Source organism: Mastacembelus armatus, chromosome 3, assembly GCF_900324485.2.
Source record: "Mastacembelus armatus chromosome 3, fMasArm1.2, whole genome shotgun sequence".
NCBI lineage: Eukaryota > Metazoa > Chordata > Actinopteri > Synbranchiformes > Mastacembelidae > Mastacembelus > Mastacembelus armatus.
The window spans coordinates 13,681,302-13,697,093 of NC_046635.1; the positions used below are offsets into that span (position 1 = coordinate 13,681,302).

Genomic DNA, 15,792 nt, shown 5'->3' on the forward strand with positions numbered 1-15,792 from the left:
ATAGGAAACTCATAATATCACAGTTATAGGTCTACTTGCATCTTTGTGCAATTTCCCTGATGTTAATACTGCAGCTGGGTTCCACAACTGTATCGCACATACCTGGATTACACACAGATTTAAATGTGCATTTCTTTTTTCCTCTTCTTTTTAATTTGTGTGCCTTTTGTAATACTCTCCACAGGTATTTTTTAAACTGCTTAATCTTGTATTAATACCCCCTCCATGTATATTGCCAGTATATAGACCATCCCCATGTGTGGTTGTGTTGCCATGGAAACAGGAATGGCATTGTAATATCTGTGTATTCTTTACCCTTGTCCACAAAGCATCACATTGAGGAAAAGCTGACACAAGCTTTCAGCCAGCACTCTCTAACCTGTGTGTAAGTGGACCCTCTGTAGAGTAACAAACAGTCATTAAATGTTTTTCTATTTTCTTCCTACATTGCCTTTGACTAGAATTTGTACAGTTTACTACTGTATGACTGACAATGTGCTGCATATTATTATAAACAGTGTTTATGTTTTCTTTGTATACTAAATCAGCACACAAGAATGAACACCTGTCTTATTCCTCTGAATCATCTTCCATTTTTCATACAGCCTTTTAGGAACCTCAATTTGGCTTATGAAAGGTAAACTGTTTAAAACTAATCATCACCATCTAGTGGCAGCAAATATGTAAACCATCAACTGTTCACATTACATCTATTTCCCTTGAATTAAAAGACAGCTCCAAGTGACAAGTTGTCACATTTACTTTTATTGTAAACATGATATTATTCCAAAACATTAATATGTTAGAGGAACAGAGATAAAGAAAGGTAAGGACATCTAGAAAACATCTACACAAGACTTTGGTAAGAATCTTGGGGCACATTCTTATCAAAAATTCCACAGCAAAAAAATAACTACATTTTCTAATAATTGTCCAAATGATATAGCTGGGTAAAAAGTCAACTGGGCATTTTGTGTCCTAGAAACAACTGAACAATTGAAAGCATATAAATCACTGGAATGGCTAGGCATCTGTGCTTTAACGATTGGATTAAACCATACTACAGAAGGATACCACAATATGTAACAGGTATTTATCCTATTATTAAATCAATTTATATTTCATAATTATATTTTCCAAATACTATACCACAAGTTTACAGTAATCTTGCAAAAGAGTTGTATCTTTATCAGAGCTAGTTTAAAAGCACAGAAGAATCAGCATTGTTTAAATCCAGAGTTTTCCAAAGAGATCTTTAAGATCATCTCCTGACAACTGACTGACTCAGCTCTGGATTTAACAAATACAGACTCAGATATGTGCCATTTTAGCCTTAAACAGAGTGCATTGAATCATTGTGCAACAGCGTCCCATGCTCTGTCCTGTTCTCAAACCCCTAGCAGGGGTGTACATTACAAGCCCTGATCTCCTTCCGGTCTTTGCAGCTGGACAGCTGGGCAGTCTTAAACCTCTGCTTCACTGTCATGAGCCGTTCTTGAATACCTCCACCACACAGCTTGGTACATTCTGTCCAGTTCGACCACGGCCTCATTTTACACCCTGGAGATACAAATGAAGGAATGGGATGAGAGAGACTTCCAGATTCATATGAACTAGTCTTGCATTTTATTTTTATTATCTGTATGGTGTTGTACTCCTGAATGTATACCGGTGGATACCAACCTGGATGCTCAGAGGCAATCTCAGCTCTGCCCTGTTTGCTCCTCCTTTTTTCACGTTGTTCCTTGCGTCGTTTCTTCTCATCAGTGTTGGCTTGTCCTTGATTGCACTTTCTGAGTTTACACTTCTTCCTCTGAATGGTCTCAGGACAGGGGTCTCCTCCAAACTGAGGTTCCAGTGTCACTATGCGTGTTCGGATTGTATGACCCTTCCCACATGACTTATTGCACTCTGACCATTCAGTCCACTCTGACATGACACAGTCTATGGCTGCGTAAGCAGAATTGGACAGAAAAACACAAGTTCAGTGGATGTTTGAAACAGTAGAAAAGTGAAATGAGAGTTGTAAATGATGAGAAAGGAAGACAAAGAGAGGTATATTAAAGGATCCAGATGACACAACCTTAATGAATCCCCCTCTGCCATGCTTTGATACAGTGTTATGTGTACCATATGTCATGCATTATATATGAATAACAGGTGGGCAATTTGGCAAAATGGTAGTCTAAGACCTGTAATGGAAAAATGAGTTTTAATGATTGATTATTCTCACTGATTATGATTGTTATTGTTTCTTACTGTATTCTTGTTTTTTTTTGTTTCACAGGTTTTCATTTACAGGTTGATTCACAGAGTTCACTAACACTTGTGGATTTCATAATCATATTTGATGTTTATGTTCTTCCTGACCTAGTATAGTCTGACACTAAGGGACACAGTGTTCTCAAGGATGTTGGTGAAGAGTATCTGGGAGAAAGTTTTCCTTAGGACACTAGGTGTGAGGAAGGGACAAGTACAACAGAGCACGCCCAGGATGGAGGGTTAACTGTCGAATAAGAATATAGAGTTTTAGAATATAGCCTTATTAGGGAATCATTTTGTAGAACAATAGGGAAGTACAGACTTAATTATCTGATTATGTGAATGATTATTTGCATTTACTTTGGTCATTTTGTATCAACTACTGTTTCTTTTTACAATCTTCTAGAGTTTTAATTCCAGCTACAAATACACTATATTCATATATACAAACAAGATCAGTCAGTTTAGAGAAGGTACTGTACATATGACTTAAGCTTCTTTCTGCTGTCTGCTATAAATATATAAATATTTTTTCCTCTCCACTGTCGCCAAGTGCTTGCTCATAAGGGAATTGTTGGGTTTTTAGTTTTAGTTTTTGTAAAGTGCCTTGAGATGATTTGTATTGTGATTTGGCGCTATACAAATAAAATTGAATTGAATTGAATTGAATAAAGTATAGGGTATATCTCTGCATCAAGAAATAACCTGTATAACAAAGATTATTATTACTTTCTATAAATTATAAATCTGCATACATGTCCATCATAAGGGTGTGTAGATAGGGTTGGTTATTACTTACGACACTCTGGTAGCATGCACTTTTCCACCTGTTCCAACTCTTCGGTACATTCTCCCAGCTCCACAGGGGACTTGAGCATGCGCTGTCGTGTCCTCAGACCTTTCCCACAAGTCACGCTGCAGTCGCTCCAGTCAGACCATGGAGTCAGCAAGCAAGGAATTGTGTCTAGAGAAAAGAGGTGTCTCAGCACAGTACACGCACATCTGGTGTACTATATATTAAATGATTGTGTATGTTAGACATTTACACTACAGCAAAAACAATCAGATCAGGCCTGTGTTTTGTTTTTGCTTTTAAATTTATTACTATAGGGTTAAATCTGTAAAAATGTATTCTACAAGTTTTTAAATGCAGACAGGTAAGCCATCTGTGACATTTGTTTCATCCGTGCTATTTCCATCAAGCTACAGTAAGGTTATTGTCAGGCTACAGGCTCCTGCCTAGTCAGTAATGAGGCCATTATCACCAGATTTGAAGTGTAGGAGGTGTCAGTTTTGTTGTGAGCCTGGAAATGCTGCTACTCACGACATTCTGGCATCATGCACTTCTCAACTTCTAGCACCTCTGCCCCGCAAATGGAGCCATCTGCAGGAGGCATCTTCACCATGCGCTCTCTCCTCTTCATGCCAAGACCACAAGTGGCACTGCAAACATCCCATTCACCCCACTCTGTGACTAGGCAACTGCTGGGAACTAAGACCAAGAGGGAAGAGATGGTTAGCCTAGAGGACTACTTATATTAGCTCTGTTGTATGTTGTGTGTCAGTAGAGAGGCCATATTGGAAAACCTACAGCATTCCTCATTAACCACACAGTTTTCAGTCTCCTCTGTGGGTAGGGTGCAGACCGAGCCATCTTCAGGGAACTGCTTAACATAACGTTCCCGGGAACGTGTGCCCAACCCGCAGGAGACACTACATGGAGACCAGGTGATCCACTCTGACATCATGCAGGTGGAAGCATCTAAAGAGTCAAAGGCCAAAGGGGAGATGTTAGCAAGCCTAGAGAGAGGTTCATCATTTTATAACTGTCAAAAGGATTTAAAAACACAGGAAATTCAAAATTGTAAATTTGTAGCTTAACAGGTGTTATAAATTCTATCTTCCCATTAGCCTTGTCAACTGCTTCTATGTACCGAAATTAGGTTAGCTTTATTTCCTAGTTCAGACACAGGGTTTTAATCCTGTTTGGCTTGGTCTGGTCAGAAACCATGTCCAAATACACTACCAGTCAAAAATTTGGACACATTTTCTCATTCAGTTCAATGGGAAAGTGATCAGCTCATACTGTAATTACTATTGACAGGAGTTGATTTGCACATTTGTGTTGGACTATTACAGGTGGAACTTGTCCTTTTGTAAGATTTGTATGTGACAATAATTTCAGTTAAAAGTGATTATCAACCAGTTCTGCATATAGCGAATATAAATATTTACACGTGTGGAAATGCAGACGCACCTATGGGGACTTCATATAAGATAAAGAAAGTAACTGGCCTTAGCTTGCTCAGCGACCACCGCCCAGAACACATAAAAGACAACAAGGGAATAACAACTCCATATATGGTAATAGACTAAATTCCTTTTGGTGGAAAAGTCCTGGTATGGTGGTCACCAGCTATATACAAGGTATAGTTTCCACCTATAGTTCAGATCTCTCTGCCTGCGTGTGTGAGTTGATCTCCGGAGATGTCTCTGTATTTTTACAATAAACCGGTGTGTCGATTCCTAACTTTCTTCTTTTAACCCTCCATCAATGGACTCGGGTAAAGGTCACAAGGTCTGACTTTTCAACAATTTGGGGTCTCGTCCGGTCTTGGAGGGGAAAATGAAGGAATTGGACTGAGGAACCGTCCGAAAGACCACATTGACAGTCTCTATTATATTAAATTCTGCTGAATTGACTACCACTAAAATTGATACTGTCGATGTGTATTTCGGATTGGTTACAAATTCTGACGGATTGAAAGTTATAAATCGAAAGTAAAATATATAAAGAAAATACAATTAAAGAAAAAAAAACTATCCGAGCCGTGTGCGATCGGCAGGCCGCAGTTGAATAATACCTGAGCCGTGTGCGATCGGCAGGTAAACTGTGAGTGTGTCTGAGCCATGTGCGATCGGCAGACACAGTGTGAGTGAAGACCTGAGCCGTGTGCAATCGGCAGGCCACAGTTGAATAATACCTGAGCCGTGTTCAATCGGCAGGTAAACTGTGAATGTGTGTCTGTATAATATCTGTTATAACATAGGAATAAAGACGTATGTATGGTATTAAATATAAAACTCAATGAAGAGGTAAGTAAAGATATTTATGAGAGGCACGTGGCGAAAGAAGAGGTAAGTATGAAGGGGAAGTGTCTCTGAGAGGGACCCTAATAGACTGTGCAGAGGGGAACGGAGGACCGAGCGGTGGGGGACTGGGGTCCCAGAATGATTTGTTGATGTTCCCCTTGATGGACACCGGAGGTGGGTTTAAATACCGGCCTTACGGGTTGGGGATGTGCAGGCTTTGGTGGACCAACTTCCCCCAGTAGCAGAGGGGGGAGGCCTGTGGCTCGGCAAATTGGACTCGCTGACCGCAGGACAGAGACTAGCTATTGGGGATTTTAGAGCCGTGATTCAGAGATGCCTGACCAGCATGGACGCAAGAGACAGAGAAGGCTGCGGGCACCCTCCGCATCCCGGATGAGGAGCCGTTTGCCCGGTGGGCTGGTGACCTGGGCAAGGCAATCCGTGAGAAATATCCGCTGCCAAATTCAGCAGCAGTCCCAAAGGTGACTTGGAACGTTAAAGATAACCCCAGAGTTTTCTTAGACCAGAGTAAAGAGTTGTGGATTCGACAGACAGGGTGTCATCCAGGTAAACCGGGTCCCCAAAGGGAGTGGTACCGACAGGCGGTATTGGAGGGGGTCCCAGAAAAGATCAAAACGGCCATGATTGACAATCCAGCTTTGCAGGGGGCTGATTCAGTGGTGTGGGAGAGACATTTGGTGCATCACCTCACCCGCGTCCAGCAGCAGATGCTGAAGGAAGGAGAGCAAAATCAGGAGCTCCAGACCCAGCTGCTGAAGCTCCAGTTGGCGGAAGCAAGGCAGAAAGTGGATGCCGAAAAGAACAAAGACAAAAAAGAGAAGGCCAAGAAGGTTATGTGGCAGTGGGGCGTAGATGCTCCGGATACTTCTGATCTGTTCCCAGTACCTCCTTGGGAGCCGCAACATCACCCTCCAGGCAATAGGGGAGGATACAGGGGAGCTCCGAGGGGGGACCGTGGGTGGAGAGGACGCGGTGGTCATGGGGGCTCGTGAAGGGACTCAGCCCAATGTTTCCTCTGCAACGGAAATGATCATTGGATCAAGGACTGTCTATACAGGGGCTGTATGGCTTGAGGCCGAGCTCAAGGAGGGCAGGGAGTGCACCTGCAACGTGGTAGGGGTGGCCCCACACCGGCTCACAATATGCCTGTGATGGATTGGGGTCCTCCATCCAGTTGGGAGGACTCCTACCGAGACTGACACACCCCGCTGAGAGGTCTGGACAGCGGAACGAACACGGCAGATCCACTGCTGTCCATGAAGGTGAACCATACGAATCTGTCATTTTTGGTCGACACAGGGGCTACGTGTTCCACTCTCAACACCACCCTGGCTTCCACCTTGTCGAACCACAAGACCACCATCATGGGCTTCTCGGGGAGAAACGGACTCTGCCAATAACTCGACCTCTGCTCACCCAGGTGGGCAGCCAGCAGGTACGCCACCCCTACATTTATTCACCTGGCACTCCTGTCAACCTCCTCGGCCGGGACTTATTGATTAAGCTTGGGGCCACTATTCTGTGTGCCCCCAAGGGACTTACTGTTACTCTGCCAGATGGCCTGCAACTGCCATGTCGGACATATTCAGACGGGCAACGAAAACAATGCTTGTTGAAGCCGCTGGTGAATGAGGTTGCCGACATCTACTGGGCTAGGTTGTGCCCGGAGAGTCCGGGACATAAGGGCATATGGTCCACGTATCAGTCTTGGTGCCCCTGGATCTCGCTCCTCGAGCCCTAAATTCCTCCCCCGGACCCTCTCCATGTTACCCTCTTCTATGATAAGCTCCAAACCGATTGGTACAAGGAGGCGTTTGAGCAGGTTGAGGGAGACTCCTGGAGCATCGACGCCGAGAATATCTATGTCGCCCCCGAGGGGGTGGTGGCGGGAGTGCAGCTTCTCCCGGCCCAACAAGATTGGTTTCGCATGAGTGAGGACAGTGGACCACGTGTCTCTCGCCCTACATCCTGACCATGAGGCAAAAGTGCTGGGGGGTATTCTCAAGAGGGCGTTGGCCCACAAAGACTGGCAGACCACCCCCATACCGCAGGTCCGGTACGTTCCTCAGATTAAAACTTTTTGCATTCAGCTGACAGCCACAGACCATGCTATATTGGAACATAGAGAGGTGTCCAGGTACCATGACATGGCACGCATTGACCATCTCAGCTGCCGGACTTCTTATGGGCTCAGTCTCCCACGGACGTGGGCTTAACGGACTGTGCCCCAGTCACCTTCCAGGTCCAAGGGGGGCTTCCCCTTTGGATCTGCCAATACCCACATAAACCTCAGGCAGAGGAGGGGATTAGGGATACCATTGAAGGCTTAATACGAGTGGGGGTGCTAGAACCCTCCTCGTTACGGTGGAACACACCCATTCTACCGGTTGAGAAAAAGGGTACAGGTAAATTCCGTATGGCACATGATCTTAGGGCCATCAATGATATATTAGTAACTTCCACCTTTCTGGTTCCCAAACCATATGTGGCTCTGGCTAACCTGGATCCTAGCCAGACTTGGTTTTCTTGTATTGATCTGGCCAATGCCTTCTTCTGCCTCCCGTTGGCAGAGGAGTGTCGTGACATTTTCTCTTTCACTTATCGGGGACGCCAGCTCAGGTACACCAGACTCCCTCAGGGCTTCGCTCTCTCGCCCGGTATTTTCAATCAGGTTTTGAAACAGGTGCTACATTCCTGCGCTTTGCCAGAAGGCACCACTTTAATCCAGTATGTTGATGACCTTCTGCTCGCCGCACCCTCCGTCGCGACCTGTCTCTAGGCCACGGAGTCCGTGCTGCGTCATCTAGCCGAGAGGGGCTTTAAGGTCAGCAAATCTAAACTATAAGTGTGCCGTAAACAAGTTGCCTTTTTGGGCCGACTGATCTCCTAAGCAGGGGCGGGATTATCACCTGCTCACAGGTCTACCATCCTGCACCACCCCCCGGCCGGTACTGGTCAAAGATATGTTCTCCTTTTTGGGGCTCACGGGCTACAGCCACTCTTTCATTCCCGACTATGCCAACCTTACCACTCCACTTCGTCAGCTAGTCAAGGAACAGGGCATGCGGAATCTTTCAGCACCGCTCGTTTGGACGACTGAGGCAGAACGGAACTTCATCTCCCTCAAGCAAGCTCTGGCCACGGCCGCAGATCTGGCCATTCCTGACTATACTCAGCCCTTCTTCTTGGATGTTTCTGTAAAGGACGCAGTTGCCAACGGCGTCCTGTTCCAGAAAAAAGGGGGAGTCAGGAGAGTCTTGATGTACACAAGTACTGCATTGGACACCATGGAAAGAAGACACCACGCCATGGGACACCCACTTAGGGTGCTCACCATTCACAGTGTGGTGGCTTATGTCAATTCCCAGATATTCACACTCTCCTCCCTCAGACAACAAAGGCTGAGCAGGATTCTGGAGGAACCACATATCTCATATACACATGAACGTATTAACATGGCAGACAGGATTGGGACGGGACAAGTCCACAGGTGCGAGGAAAAAGTCCTGAAAGAGGAAAAAGTGTGCCCAGATCTGCAGGCCACGCCACTCCAGGACGCACGTGACCTTTATACGGATGGCTGCTGTTTCAGAGATGAGAAAGAGGGGTTGAAGGCTGCTTATGCGGTGGTGGAAGACACAGGAGGGGAGTTGCAGGTAAGGGTGGCAGAAAGGCTGGAAGGACAACAGTCGGCACAGAGGGCAGAAGTGATGGCCATGCTGGCAGCTCTGAAATTGGGCAAGGGCCAAAAAGTGAACATCTACAGTGGGTACAGAAAGTATTCAGACCCCTTTAAATGTTTCACTCTTTGTGTCATTGCAGCCATTTGCCAAAATCAAAAAAGTTCATTTTATTTCTCATTAATGTACACTCAGCACCCCATCTTGACAGAAAAAGGCAGAAATGTAGAAACTTTTGCAAAGTTATTAAAAAAGAAAAACTGAAATATCACATGGTCATAAGTATTCAGACCCTGTGCTCAGTATTGAGTAGAAGCACCCTTTTGAGCTAGTACAGCCATGAGTCTTCTTGGGAATGATGCAACAAGTTTTTCACACCTGGATTTGGGGATCCTCTGCCATTCTTCCTTGCAGATCGTCTCCAGTTCTGTCAGGTTGGATGGTGAACTTTGGTGGACAGCCATTTTCAGGTCTCTCCAGAGATGCTCAATTGGGTTTAGGTCAGGGCTCTGGCTGGGCCAGTCAAGAACGGTCACAGAGTTGTTCCGAAGCCACTCCTTTGTTATTTTAGCTGTGTGCTTAGGGTCATTGTCCTGTTGAAAGGTGAAACTTTGGCCCAGTCTGAGGTCCTGAGCAGTCTGGAAGAGGTTTTCTTCCAGGATATCTCTGTACTTGGCCGCATTCATCTTTCCTTCAATTGCAACCAGTCGTCCTGTCCCTGCAGCTGAAAAACACCCCCACAATATGATGCTCCCACCACCATGTTTCACTGTAGGGATTGTATTGGGCAGGTGATGAGCGGTGCCTGGTTTTCTCCACACATACTGCTTAGAATTAACGCCAAAAAGTTCAATCTTGGGCTCATCAGAGAATCTTATTTCTCATAGACTGGGAGTCCTTCATGTGTTTTTTGGCAAACTCTATGCGGGCTTTTATGTGTCTTGCACTGAGGAGAGGCTTCCGTTGGGCCACTCTGCCATAAAGCCCTGACTTGTGGAGGGCTGTAGTGATAGTTGACTTTGTGGAACTTTCTCCCATCTCCCTACTGCATCTCTGGAGCTCAGCCACAGTGATCTTTGCGTTCTTCTTTACCTCTCTCACTAAGGCTCTTCTCCCACGATTGCTCAGTTTGGCTGGACGGCCAGGTCTAGGAAGACTTCTGGTTGTCCCAAACTTTTTCCATTTGAGGATTATGGAGGCCACTGTGCTCTTAGGAACCTTGAGTGCTGCAGAAATTCTTTTGTAACCTTGGCCAGATCTGTGCCTTGCCACAGTTCTGTCTCTGAGCTCCTTGGGCAGTTCCTTCGACCTCATGATTCTCATTTGCTCTGACATGCACTGTGAGCTGTAAGGTCTTATATAGACAGGTGTGTGCCTTTCCTAATCAAGTCCAATCAGTTTAATTAAACACAGCTGGACTCCAATGAAGGAGCAGAACCATCTCAAGGAGGATCAGAAGAAATGGACAGCATGTGAGTTAAATATGAGTGTCACTGCAAAGGGTCTGAATACTTATGACCATGTGATATTTCAGTTTTTCTTTTTTAATAAATTTGCAAAAATTTCTACATTTCTGTTTTTTTCTGTCAAGATGGGGTGCTGAGTGTATATTAATGAGAAATAAAATGAACTTTTTTGATTTTGGCAAATGGCTGCAATGACACAAAGAGTGAAAAATTTAAAGGGGTCTGAATACTTTCTGTACCCACTGTATGTTCTGTGTTTCAGCCTAACGTCTAAACACAGTTTAGGAGGAAGCTCTAGTAACTATGGAGGACCAACTGAAATTAGCATGAGACAACCAGCACAGCCACAGGTTACTTGTTTTGTCCTCCGGTTTACTGAGGCTTGGTCTGTTCCGCTGTGGGCTGGTCTGACTGCAGTCTGCCAGTGGGTTTCCAGGAGAGACATAGACGTTCTCCGAAGTCCTGGGCTGCAGGCCTGGAGTCAGTTCATCGCCTTTACTCGCTCTTCGTCTGGCTGCTGCAGGGTTGTCTCATGGAGTTTGGTTGATGTGAGCTGGTCCGCTGGAGTTAAGTGTTTGGCCACACGCGGTCAGGATGTCTTTGTGTCTCTCCTCCATATGGGCAGTAAAAGCAGTCCCTACTTCATGGTTCTTCTGTGAGGTGTTCTTTTTCTGAGTCTTTCTCCTTTGAGCAAGAGGATCTTCTGTTCTGGAATTCTGTTCTCTCTTTTTCAGGGTGTTCAGAGTTTGTCTGTCTGTGTACTGTCTTTTGTGCGTTTCTGTCCTGGGCGGGTAATCCATCTGACTGTGCTTGACACAATGTGACTGATTAACAGTCTCACTGATCTCTCTGAATCAAGAATAACCTATTATGTTGTATGTTTTAAGAGTGTTTTTAAAAATGGGAACTATTTCTTTTTCCACCCTGCAAAGTTGAAACACATGACAAACATAACTAATCAGAGTCAATAGTTCATCAGTAACATAAATGAGAGTCAATACAACTTTATAGTTATATGGATTAACCACAAGCATCAAGCATGAATAACAGATAAACCATAGCATAGCTTCTATATCACACTGTAGTCTGACAGCTCTGTATAGGTCTAGACACACGTTACATATTTAGCATTCAAAGTAGAAATATACAAGAACATGATATATAGACCAGTTCAAACGGTTAAAGGTCATGTCTGAAAGGGAGTAGTTTCAAAGTATTTATGGCTGGGTGTAAGCAAGGGGGGGTTTCTTTGTCAAGAGCCGGTGATCTGCTCTTTGCCAAATGGAGTCTTGACAGTGCAGTACTTGTTGGAGAGGGCCTGTACCATCCCCTGTTGTTTACCCTGGTACGTCACTAAGAGTTTTACAGCCATAAATTGACTCAATGATATAACTCCTGCCTCAATCAGGAATGTGAACATATTCTGCTGCTGTAGGTCTGTCACACGTATCAGGCAGTACTGCAGCTCTTACTGGAGTTTTGTGGAGCTCAGCAATGGGTGAGTTTTTTTTTTTTTTCAAACGTTTTCACTATTTATGCTCAGAAACTATTTCAAGCACAGGTTGGATTAACTGAATTGCTTATGCTATCAAAGTTGACTCTGGATCATTTTTTGCTGTTTGTTGAAATTTCAAATACAAATACAGTGTTACATGTGTATGTAACATATCTGTATGTAACATATCTACACGTAGATATGCAAAAAACATGATTCTAAATCAGTTTTGTAACAAAATGAACTACATTGTTTTTAGTCAAATTTTATCAAAGAGAAATTGCAGTTGTGCAAAATAAATGCAGACTCCCTTCTAAGTTACTTACAGATAATAAGTTAAGCATTAAGTGTCACCTCAGAGTGCTTGGTGCTTGTGCTTGGTTTTGTGCATTTGACTACGTACAGCAAAGAAGCAAGTGGTCAAGTAATGATACACAAGTGCAAGTTCTGCTCAATAAAGCAATAACTGACTTGGAAACAGGTTTGAGTTTTTGGTTGAAGCGAGCAACAAAACTGTCCTTACAAATAATTGCACTAGCTCAGCAAATTAGAGTGGAGGATGGAAATCAGAGTGCTGTCAGGCATATCAATGACTCTGATGAAACTTTCCACTTCCACATAAGGAATGTAATTAAAACAATTTTGTGTTATGTTCTCGATTCACTAGAGATATAGAGAAGATTTTAAATGTATTTGTGGACCAGCCTCCTGACTACATTGCTATTGTGCTCTCGGATAAGTCCTGGCAGAGACATCAGACCTATCTTTCTACAAAATAGACCTACATTGAAGCTCTTCAAAGGACACCAAATCTTATTATTCTACCTCCCATCCTATATAACATAATAACTCAACTGCCTTCATTATGGCATATGGCGACACTATTCCTCATCATCTGACATGCTCATGAAATGATCAGACAGGTCTGCAAGAATGTAGGAATGCAGTTAATGTAGACTTAATACAGTATCTCACAGAAGTGAGTACACCCCTCACATTTTTGTAAATAATTTATTATATCTTTTCATGTGACAACACTGAAGAAATGCCACTTTGCTACAATGTAAAGTAGTGAATGTACAGCTTGTATAACAGTATAAATTTGGTGTCCCCTCAAAATAACTCAACACATAGCCATTAATGTCTAAACTGCTGGCAACAAAAGTGAGTACACCCCTTGGAAAATGTCTAAATTGGGCCCAATTAGCCATTTTACCTCCCCGGTGTCATGGGACTCGTTAGTGTTACAAGGTCTCAGGTGTGAATGGGGAGCAGGTGTGTTAAATTTGGTGTTATCGCTCTCAGTCTCTCATACTGGTCACTGGAAGTTCAACATGGCAGCTCATGGCAAAGAACTCTCAGAGGATCTGAAAAAAAGAATTGTTGCTCTACATAAAGATGGCCTAGGCTATAAGAAGATTGCCAAGACCCAGAAATTGAGCTGCAGCACGATGGCCAAGACAATACAGCGGTTTAACAGGACAGGTTCCACTCAGAACAGGCCTCGCCATGGTCGACCAAAGAAGTTGAGTGCACGTTCTCAGCGTCGTATCCAGAGGTTGTCTTTGGGAAATAGACGTATGAGTGCTGCTAGCATTGCTGCAGAGGTTCAAGGGGTGGGGGGTCAGCCTGTCAGTGCTCAGACCATACGCCACACACTGCATCAAATTGGTTTGTATGGCTGTCGTCCCAGAAGGAAGCCTCTTTTAAAGATGATGCACAAGAAAGCCCGCAAACAGTTTGCTGAAGACAAGCAGACTAAGGACATGGATTACTGGAACCGTGTCCTGTGGTCTGATGAGTCTAAGATAAACTTATTTGGTTCAGATGGTGTCAAGCGTGTCTGGTGGCAACCAGGTGAGGAGTACAAAGAAAAGTGTGTCTTGCCTACAGTCAAGCATGGTAGTGGGAGTGTCATGGTCTGGGGCTACATGAGTGCTGCCGGCACTGGGGAGCTACAGTTCATTAAGGGAACCATGAATGCCAAAATGTACTGTGACATACTGAAGCAGAGCATGATCCCCTCCCTTCGGAGACACAGGGCAGTATTCCAGCATGATAACGACCCCAAACACACATCCAAGGTGACCACTGCCTTGCTAAAGAAGCTAACGGTAAAGGTGATGGACTGGCCAAGCATGTCTCCAGACGTAAACCCTATTGAGCATGTGTGGGGCATTCTCAAACAGAAGGTGGAGGAGTGCAAGGTCTCTAACATCCACCAGCTCTGTGATGTCATCATGGAGGAGTGGAAGAAGATTCCAACCTGTGAAGCTCTGGAGAACTCCATGCCCAAGAGGGTTATGGCAGTGCTGGAAAATAATGGTGGTCACACAAAATATTGACACTTTGGGCCCATTTTGAACATTTTCACTTTTGTTGCCAGCGATTTAGACATTAATGGCTGTGTGTTGAGTTATTTTGAGGGGACAGCAAATTTATACTGTTATACAAGCTGTACACTCACTACTTTACATTGTAGCAAAGTGTAATTTCTTCAGTGTTGTCACATGAAAAGGTATAATAAATTATTTACAAAAATGTGAGGGGTGTACTCACTTCTGTGAGATACTGTATGTCCATTTATGTCCTTTAGACAATTTATGGCTGTAAAACTCTTAGTGACTAGACTCTTGAGAAAGAAACCCCTCGCTTTACATCCTGCCATAAATTCTTTGAAACTACTCCCTTTCAGGCAAGACCTGAAACCTATACAATCACTTATGAATTGCCCGTGTTATATTTCTGCTTTGCTACATTGCCTGGCCAAAAAAAAGTTGCCACCTGGATTTAATTAAGCAAATAGGTAAGAGCCTCCTATTGGATAATTACTGCATGGGCGATTATCTTTCAGCTGGCAACAAGTTATTTAACCCCAACTGATGCAATGAGTAGCTTCTCATTTCTTAAACAACCATGTCGAAAGACACAGCCCATGGTTGTGGAAAAAATGTTAGCTTGTTTGAGAAGGGTCAAATCATTGGCATGCATCAAGCAGAGAAAACATCTACGGAGCTTGCAGAAACTACTAAAATTGGGTTAAGAACTGTCCAACCCATTATTAAAAACCAGAAGGATAGTGGGGAACCATCATCTTCGAGGAAGAAATGTGGTCGGAAAAGAATCCTGACTGATTGTGATCGGCGATCACTTAAACGTTTGGTGAAATCATATCGTAGAAAAACAACAGTAGAACTCAGGACTATGTTTAATAGTGAAAGTAAGACCATTTCCACACGCACAATGTAAAGGGAACCCTAAGGGATTGGGACTGAACAGCTGTGTAGCCTTAAGAAAACCACTAGTCAGTGAGGCAGTGAGACAAAAGGCCTCAATTTGCTAGGGAGCATAAAGATTGGACTCTGGAGCAATGGAAGAAGGTCATGTGGTCTGATGAGTCCAGGTTTACCCTGTTCCAGAGTGATGGGCACATCAGGGTAAGAAGAGAGGCAGATGAAGTGATGCACGCATCATGCTTAGTGCCTACTGTACAAGCCTGTGGCGGAAGTGCTATGATCTGGGGTTCCCTCTCAGCCACATTCCTGACTGAAAGGCTCATTATGGGGGTCGTTGTCTTCTCAGGTAAATCACATGACTATTCATGGGCAGACACACCTTCCTGCATATGTCCTTTCTAAACAGAGTGTTTTAGAGAATTTAAATCAGTGTATTGTTTTCTGTGAATGAATGAACAAGAGGACTTTCACATCATTTTGAAGAAAACACTTTAAGCCAGTAAAGGCAGAACTGCTTACTATTCATCACTAATAGAGGA

General features: G+C 44.0%; 1 protein-coding gene across 1 annotated transcript in view; it reads right to left on the minus strand.

Moving 5' to 3' along the window:
* Nucleotides 1–811: 811 nt before the first annotated feature.
* spon1a (spondin 1a) overlaps nucleotides 812–15,792 on the minus strand; it is a 135,908-nt gene continuing 120,927 nt past the window's right edge. Inside the window, exons 12-16 of the mRNA XM_026320545.1 lie at nucleotides 3,854–4,024; nucleotides 3,587–3,754; nucleotides 3,062–3,226; nucleotides 1,684–1,950; nucleotides 812–1,560 (exon numbers count right to left, since the gene is read on the minus strand). Of these exons, the coding sequence (XP_026176330.1) occupies nucleotides 1,397–1,560; nucleotides 1,684–1,950; nucleotides 3,062–3,226; nucleotides 3,587–3,754; nucleotides 3,854–4,024 (935 nt within the window). The 3' untranslated portion in view covers nucleotides 812–1,396. The remainder of the gene's footprint in view (nucleotides 1,561–1,683; nucleotides 1,951–3,061; nucleotides 3,227–3,586; nucleotides 3,755–3,853; nucleotides 4,025–15,792) is intronic.